The sequence below is a fragment of the Amborella trichopoda genome, chromosome 9 (genome assembly GCF_054954075.1).
Source record: "Amborella trichopoda isolate Santa Cruz 75 chromosome 9, AtrichopodaSantaCruz75HAP2 v2.0, whole genome shotgun sequence".
In the NCBI taxonomy this organism is placed as follows: Eukaryota; Viridiplantae; Streptophyta; class Magnoliopsida; order Amborellales; family Amborellaceae; genus Amborella; species Amborella trichopoda.
The window spans coordinates 3,193,408-3,202,391 of record NC_142344.1 but is presented as its reverse complement, the minus strand read 5'-3'; the positions used below and the strand labels follow the sequence as shown (position 1 = coordinate 3,202,391).

At 35.8% G+C, this 8,984-nt stretch overlaps 1 protein-coding gene across 1 annotated transcript; it reads left to right on the top strand.

Annotated features, from left to right (window-relative positions):
• The first annotated feature begins 1,120 nt into the window (after positions 1 to 1,120).
• LOC18437707 (flotillin-like protein 1) lies at positions 1,121 to 8,359 on the top strand. Its single transcript, XM_006847907.4, has 3 exons — positions 1,121 to 1,944; positions 5,677 to 6,207; positions 7,254 to 8,359. Exons 1-3 carry the CDS (start codon positions 1,546 to 1,548, stop codon positions 7,761 to 7,763), a joined length of 1,440 nt encoding a protein of 479 aa, XP_006847970.2. The 5' UTR covers positions 1,121 to 1,545; the 3' UTR covers positions 7,764 to 8,359.
• The last annotated feature ends 625 nt before the right edge of the window (positions 8,360 to 8,984 follow it).

Here is an 8,984-nt window from a genome sequence, read left to right as displayed (position 1 = left end):
TGATTGTCTTGACATCAAGATGTATGAATAGGAAAACAAAAAAGATTTCAAATCACAAAAGTATTGCATCTTGCAACATATTACGTGGATCGACAACTTTCAAGATTTTCATATGTTTATAGATCTACTTGATTTGAAGCATTTTTGGAGTTTAAAATTTTATAACTAAAAGAATTTTTTGACACCAAAATTACATCTATAATAAAATTTGGAGGCGCGCCTTACTTTGATTGTTTGAGGACGCAAACTTATATAGACCACACCCTTAAAAAAACGAAAATATTGCATATTATTATACATTTTTCGGTAATTAAAAGTGGTAAGTCGGTGGGAATTTGGGTCCTGCCTTTTGATGAGAAAAAAGTGGTAAGTCAATAGGGATTTTTGGGCCCTTACCTTAGGGGAGAATGGAGTCAAAGACCTCATGATACAACTCGACAATACTCCCGTTAAAAAGTAGTAAGTCAGTAGGGATTTGTGCCCCTACCCTTTATTAAGAATAGAGTTGGAGACCTCACCATGAGGCTAGGTAATACTACTGCCAAAAATATTAGTATACATTTAGTATACAAACAATGTATAATCTTTTATATTCCTACCCACTATACCAAATGAATCATCTAAGTCGGTAATCTAGATTAGTCAAACCGGTGAAAATTTAATTAAAATGATTAGAAAATAATATCAGAAGAATTTCGATAGTGGTGACCCAGATCACCCACCCACTGAATCTAATCTAAATCGATGATTCCCAATCCAAATCGCTGGGTTATAAAACTCCAAGATGAAACGTTGCAATTCATCTTGAACCGTCGATGTTGCACAAGGCAAACTCTTGTATAAATGGTGGCACTGGTTCGGGCTTTCCCCTGGCTCGGCCCTTGTTCCCCGAGGACTGTGTTCCCATAGGGCTGACCCAGGCCTGGCCACGACCACGCTAAACACAAATGGAACAAAAAAAAAATTTACGAGGCAAGGCCGGGCAGTACCGAACCAGCCTAGCACTTGCCCTCTCCATACTCTTGGGCCGGGCTGTGCCGAGTTGCCGGGCCCAGCCCTACCCTTGTATGAGTTACTCGACAAAGATTAAAGTCGCGTTAGGCCCCATCAATGAGAGAGAGAACGAGAGAATTGATGGAAGAACCAGAATTATCCTGCGTCTTATAAACGCTAGAAATAATTGTATACTTTTGATTTTGGGAGCTACCTCATAAATTCTGAACCCACTGCAAATAACTCCGCCGACTCAATTTTTTATCCAATTCCTATTTCTCCTCGTGTTCTACTGCAACTTCCCTCCCCCTACTACATGCTTACTGAACGCGTTTCAAGCCTCTTTCTCAACCTCTCTCTCTCTCTCTCTCTTTATTTATATATATATTTGCATACTAACATTTGTATATCTACTTCTCATCTCCCTCTCACCACCTTCTCCACATCCCTGCAATCTCTGTTCCTCCTCTCTTTCCACCCCACTTTCTCCACTCTTCTAACATTGCAATCTCTATCATCTCTCTAACCACCTCTCTCCCTCTCTCTGCAACCATGTGGTACCGGGTTGCGAATGCATCCGAGTACCTCGTCATCACTGGCTATGGAATACCCGACATAAAGCTGGCGAAGAAGGCGTGGATTCTCCCGGGCCAAGCTTCCACTGTCTTCGATGTCTCGCCTGTAAACTACACATTCGAGGTTCAGGCCATGAGCGCTGAGAAGCTCCCCTTCATTCTCCCCGCTGTGTTCACGATAGGCCCTCGAGTCGACGAAGACTCCTCCCTCCTCAAATATGCTAAGCTTATCTCTCCTCATGATAAGCTCTCTAACCATGTTAAAGAGCTTGTTCAAGGAATCATAGAGGGAGAAACTCGGGTTCTTGCTGCCTCTATGACCATGGAGGAGATCTTCAAAGGAACCAAGGAGTTCAAGCAGGAGGTCTTTGAGAAGGTGAGAGGAATTGGTGCTTCGCTGTTTGAGAGTGGTTTTTTGTGAGCGTTTAAAAAACAGGGACTCGGGTTGAGAGTCGATAGCGTCACCAGAAGAGTCCAGTAGCAGAAGATTCGACGAGTCTATAGGAGACTCGTCCGACTCTGTATAGAAAGACAATAACACGTCAGTAGCAGGCCAGACCGAGCCAGTTCCCTTATGTTTGGTTCAGGACTGACTCTGCAGCCCTGCCAAGCCTGAGTAACTCGAGCTGCTTTAAATATTTTATAAAAAGAAAAAGACAGTAAAACATTTTACAAACACTTTTTCTGAAATACAGAAATATTTTAGGCCCAACAATTTGTTTTTTACTACTTTATATTTTAGTGTCGGCAAAGAGTTGATTTTTTCATGAATTGGCTGGAGCTGGGGACTCAAGCCTTGCCCAAGCAGAGTAACTCGTGTGAGTCTGAGTGGACTCGCCTCAGTGGTATACTGGAAAAATTGTAAAATTCAAAAGTAAAACTCGAAATAAATTTAAAAAGTTAAAAGTCCAATATGGGAGAAGAAATATATAAAAGATATAAACCTGCAACTTTAAACAGTTAAAGTAAGGTGGACCATTAACTTTTATCATAAGACGTAATTTGTGTAAAATATTTTTAGGATTGCCTGAGAATTCATTTTCATCATTGAATCAAAAATTTTAGCTTAAAAAAATAGTTCAAATCAAGTAGATCTGTAAATATATGAAAATCTTGAAAATGGATGGTCGAGATAATATCTTGCAAAACACACTATTTTTGGTATTCGACATTTTTTTTTTCCTATTTCATATATCTCGATGTTGAGATGATAAATTAGAGGATTTTCCAACTTCATGATAGCATTTTACTATGATTTTTAGGTGCACCTTAATTCTACGTTTTAAGGTTGCAACCTTATATCAATTTTTCCATATATAAAACATTGATATAGAAGAAAAAGATTTCAAAAATCTAAAAAAAAATTTAGGACATATGACAAAAAAAACTCACAAATCATCATTAAAAATATTAAAATTACATATAAATATTTATACATCCACTTTAAATTTTAACATAATTTCTATGATTTTTTTTATATAATCCCAAATTTTACGGAGACTTTGGCCCGGTTGGGAGCTGAATCCGAACCAACTCCACCGATACCTAGAGTCGACTTCGCCGAGTATAACTATTGGTTTGCCGTTTTAGTTTTAATCAGTGGTTTAAAAAACAGATCGGTGGCCCGGATCGGGCACCTCGAAAACCCATCTGGATCGGTGAATCAGCGATCTGGATCGGGAATAGGTTGAATCGGTTAGATTAAGCTTTAAAAAAATCTAAAAAAATTATTAAAATTTATTATAAATGTTGTTTTTTAGGAATCCAATAAGAAATCGGGGTACTACATTATTAATTTTTATTTTTTCATCAATATGTGAATATTGAAATGTTTTTTCTCTATATGAACTTATTTTGACTATTAAATTTACATCACACAAAAGAAAAATCATAAAATTATCATGGATGAAATATATAATCATAGATGGACTATAATAAAGAATGATTTTAATCAATAAAAAATGGCCACCAAAATATCGAATTGGTGGAAAACATTATATACTGAAATTGAACTTGTTGGTTTACATTTTAAAATTATTTTATTATACAAATAATAATAAATCCAACGTCTTATTTTTTTACAATAAATATTTGTTGTATTACCTTTGATCTTTTTTTTTGGACAAAATTATTTCTTATGACAATAACTTTTTATTTATTTATTTACAAGAAATTCATGTTGTATGACTTTTTTTTTTTTTTTTTTTTAACAAGAACCTTTTTTTCTTTTACAAGGAATACTTGTTGTATAACCTTTTTTTTTTTTTTTTACAAGAACCTTATATTTTTCTACAATAAAATTTTATTTTTTTACAAGAAAAAGAAAATTTGTTGTATTACCTTTTTTTTTTTTTACAAGAACCTTATAGTTTTTTTTACAATAAGCTTTTATTTTTTGACAAGAAATTTTTTTTTTTGTTGTATTACCTTTTTTTTTTTTTGACAAGAACCTTATATTTTTTTTAACAAAAAACATATTTTTTTTTTATAAAAAAATTATTTTTTTGTAAAAAAACTTTTTTTGTAAACAAGAAAAAATTAATTTGTTTGTGAAAGAATGATGACACCCAGCGCACAAAGCAATGCTCTAACCACCACGTTAAATATTAAGTTGTGATATAAAGAGGTCACTCAATAATTATATCCTATTTCTTTCTGAGTTATTACCTTGGTGCAATTGGCTCACACTGAACCCACAAAACAAATTTGATAAGGATAAATTGTATTCTGCTACCAAAGCTAGTCGCGTACGAAACACACGTAGCAGTGTGAGTTTGTGATGGAGCACATGTTTTTACTAATGGGTGCCTATTGTAACTCGAAAATTTACAAAAATGCCCTTTGTGCACCCATTGTAACTCGAAAATTTACAAAAAATTTATAAAAATGTCCCTTGTGACTCATGACGTCATGCACGTGCACAGAATCGGGCGAGTCATGGCGTCATCCAGTGATTCACTATACAAAATCGCTGGTTTTTCTCTAGAATCGGGCGGTTCCCCGTTTTACAAAAGAATCGACACGACATGACCGATTCCCGGTTCGAATCGACCTATTATGTGCCGACTCGACGATTTTTAAACCACTGGGTTTAATTATTGGGCAAGTCAGTTTTGTGGTCCTAAATAATACTAAGTTGGTTTTATTCACTACTTTAACTGTTCAAAGAGTGAATTTCTGTCCAAAAAACACTGAAAACCAACATAGTTTTAGTGTATTTTATAAATATGGTCTATTTTCTGGCCCATAGAGCACCAACTTGGTTTTCATTTTTATAGTTTAGCTTCTGAAAAGGTCCATGTTTTGGTCATGAAAAACCCTAATTTGGTTTTTTACTTTCTAATTTAATTCAGCCTCGCCCATTTGAATTACCCCGAGTGGTATGTACAACTTTGGATATATAAAATTTTTTTAAGAAATTCCAAAGAAAAACTCTAAATATGGGGCTTTTGTAAGAATGTTTCATGTATAACTTGGATTTCTTGGCAAAAATTGGTATTTTTTTTGCATAATCCGTATTTTTAAATTTTATTTTTTATTTTTAAAATGTCCCTAGCTATAAATCATTTCTTCATCTACCTTTCTATACTTTTTAAGCTTATTTGGAGTCTTTAAAGTTGCCTTTGGTTTATTTAACTTTTACTACCTTTTTTTTATTTTTCTTTTTTAAAAAACAAAATTTCTTAGGCTTTTGGCTTTGAACAATACTTGGGCGAGCAATTGGCCTTAAGCCAGGGCGGAGTACCTGTCCCGAGGCAAGTTTCTTAATGCTGCATGGATAGTCAATTTAATGAAGAAACTTCATTCAATTTTTGTATTGTCTACTTTGATTTTGAAAAATTCATTTAATTTTCTAGAGAATTTTTTTGGGTATAATTTCCCAAAAGTCCATTTATTTTTCTTAATAACACCAACACGATTTTTCATTTTTTAAAAAATATCATCCAATTTGCAAGAAATTCAATTTGCTGGTCACAGAGAACACCAATTTGGCTCTCTATTTTCTGGTTATTACCAAAAAAATCGGTCAATTTTTTCTCAAAAACTTCCAATCATAAAGAGCACCAAGTGAACTGTCAATCTTATGGTTTTATTCTCCACCGAACAGGTGCAACTGGAGCTGAACCAATTCGGCCTTCTGATATACAACGCGAATGTAAAGCAACTCGTTGATGTTCGAGGCCATGAATACTTCTCTTACCTCGGCCAGAAAACCCAAATGGAGGCCGCGAACCAGGCAAGAGTCGATGTAGCAGAGGCGAAAATGAAGGGTGAGATCGGTTCCAAACTGCGTGACGGCCAAACGCTCCAAAATGCTGCTAAAATCGATGCTGAAACCAAAATCATCGCAACCCAGCGCCAAGGAGAGGGCAAAAAAGAGGAGATCAGGGTGAAAACCGAGGTGAAAATTTTCGAGAATGAGCGCGAAGCCGAGGTAGCTGCGGCCAATTCAACATTAGCCTCAAAAAAGGCAGAATGGGCTCGACAGGCACAGATAGCAGAGGTGGAGGCGGCAAAGGCGGTAGCGATTCGAGAGGCGGAGCTACAGCGCGAGCTCGAGAAGAGGAATGCGATGACACAGACGGAGAAGATGAAGGCCAACATGCTTAGCCGAGCCGCTGTGGAGTACGAAACAAAGGTGGAGTGTGTTTTTTTAGTGATTTGCAGAGAGGAAGCATATTGTGATCCTTATGACCATGGTGGATATGTGATCATTGGGGTCACCACCATTCAACCCATCCCATGGGGAATACGTGATCCTTAGGACTATCACTATTCAATCTATGGGTTGCATGATGACGGAGAGAGAACTCGGCCATAACCTAAGCGATTTTTTCTCTTTGTCGCCCGTCTAATTCAATGATTGTGTGATGATGATGGCCTTCAAGGCTACTTAGCTGCTAGGGTAATGATTAAAATGTGTAATCACTCTTAGGGGAAATGAAATTTACAAAAAGAAAATCTATTTTGTTTTGAAATTTGAAAATATAGGACTTTTTCATTTTTATATTTTAAGTTCAAGTCCAACGGTTGGGGAGCGTATATTATATTTTAATTTTATTCTTTTTAATGCATCAAAATAATCTTAAAATTTGAGCATCCATACTTCTCAACATCACATACTTACAAAACATATAAGAAATAAATTGACAAAAATAATCTAAAAGATTATGGGGTATTTTAATCATTTTTTAAAAAAATTCCTTTTTTTTTTTTAACTTTTTACAGGTGTGGACTGCTAAAAAGTATACATGCCTCAAATATGATCTTAATCCACTATACAAAAATATTAAAATAAAAATTCATGCTTTAAAAAAATGAGAATTGAGTGTAAAATATGAAATATTTTAAATATAAAAGATAAGAAGAGTTTTCTTTTGTTGATTTCCCAAAAAAGAGAAAAGTAGAAGCAACAAAAAAAAAAGCGCGCAATTATTTCAAAATAAAGAAAATGACTATTTTTTCCCCAAATCGTTATAACAACCATTATTTTCAGCAAAAAGACAATAGAAATAATATAAATAAATCTCGATAAGCAAATTATTAACAAACAGATTATTGTTACATTAAATAGTTGTTATCATAGCCTTTTTTCTTTTTCTTTTTTTCTTTTTTTTCTGTTTTTTCCCTTGAGCTATGTTTCTGGTTAGTATCTTACAGTGTTGGCCATTTTGAAGCTAACAGGTTCAGGAGGCTAATGCTGCATTCTACGAGCGACAACGAACGATCGATGCAGTGCTCTATGAGAGAGAGAAGGAGGCCGAGGGGCGCAAGGCGGCAGCTGATGCCGCCCTGTACACCCGACAGCAAGAGGCGCAGGCAGAACTTATCACGAAACAAAAGGAGGCAGAAGGGCTCAAGGCACTGGCAAACGCCCAAGCATACCATGTAAAATGCCTGTTGGAGGCACTAAGCGGTGATTATCGAGCACTAAGAGATTACATGATGGTGAACTCAGGGGTTTACCAAGAAATGGCCAGGATTAATGCAGGGGCCATACAAGGACTGAGCCCGAAGATTAGCATGTGGACTAATGGCTCGGAGGTGGGCTCGGGCTTGGGGTCGGGTGCAGGTGCAATGGGTCAGGTAGCAGGACTTTATAAGATGCTGCCACCGTTGTTAGCCACTGTTCAGGAACAAACGGGGATGTTGCCGCCTGCGTGGCTGGGCTCGTTGCCAGAAAGCTCAGAGTGAGAGGTCTCAAGCTCGGTGTGATGGGTTCAGATTTTGTGCTGTGTTTTGACCTGTCTCTTTAATATTCCCTTCCCTTTTTTTCTGTTCTTTTTTGGGGTTTGGGGTGTTTCTTTTTATATTTCTGTTTGTGTATGCTTTTTCTTAAACAGTTTTCGAAGAAAAAAAAAACTTTTTAACTTTTTTGTGCAGGGATTTTTGCACTTCTTTACTTCTCTTTATCAAAAGAATATATTTGCTTTTAGTTTTCTAGTATTTGTGCATTATTTTCTTATCTTTTGATAAGGTAAGAATCTCAAAAATCTTCTTTGTCCCATCCTCCCTGGTTTCTCGAACTTCTTCCTTTTCTGTGTACATAGTTTTTTCTTTATTTATCAAAATAACTTATTTTGCTTTTTATTATTGTGTGTAAATTAAAGACCTTTTCTGTGTAATTGATGTATAACTAGAAAATGTCATTTGGCTTTTATTATTGTGATGGTTTGACTACTTGGGTAAGGATTTCAAGTTCTGCTTTTTTCTTTGGCTCAAGGTTTCTTGAGGTTGTTTTCCTTGAATCTCAATAAATAATCATTGAGAGAATAGAGTGACATCTTTTATAAGCTGGAGGTTCTACCTGCTTTGATGGTCGCTACCTTTAACATTGTTTTGTGTTCCTGCTGGAGTACGCTATTCGTGCTATTTTATCTGTGTCACAACACATTTAACGGATAAAAAAACGTCGAGTGTTCCAAACTGTTACTTATTAACATTTAGACCATGAGAATTACTCATATTGATCTGTATCATTCTATCTATAAAGGGAGTTGGTGTTTATCTTGATCTCACACTTTCAATTCAAGCATAAGCTATTCTGAAAAATATATTGTCTTTTCCAGTGTTATAAAACCTGGAATCGATTTTTGGATCACTTACCCACTGTGTTAATCTGGATTGGCAGTCCACATTGGCCAAACTCGTGAAAAATCGGCTAAAATTAATGATGAATTAAAATCAAGAGATTTCAAGGGTTATCGGACTTCATTGTCGATCCACCAAATTCGATCCAAATTGCCGAGTTTTTAAGCACTGGTCTCTTCCAGTATCATAGCTTCTATACCATGATTTAAACCAGCGAATAAAAACCTCTATAGATGGAAATACTTATCCAGCCAACTATTTTAGTAGGTGAGTTTTGTGAATGAGGATCTAAGATGTGTTGAATTTCTCTGTATAATCTATTGA

Excerpts from the sequence above, each read along its gene's own strand:
- LOC18437707 (XM_006847907.4), top strand. The coding sequence starts at position 1,546 with ATGTGGTACCGGGTTGCGAATGCATCCGAGTACCTCGTCATCACTGGC. Across the intron at positions 1,945-5,676 it reads AGCAGGAGGTCTTTGAGAAG|GTGCAACTGGAGCTGAACCA; the intron begins GTGAGAGGAATT and ends TCCACCGAACAG. Across the intron at positions 6,208-7,253 it reads CTGTGGAGTACGAAACAAAG|GTTCAGGAGGCTAATGCTGC; the intron begins GTGGAGTGTGTT and ends TGAAGCTAACAG.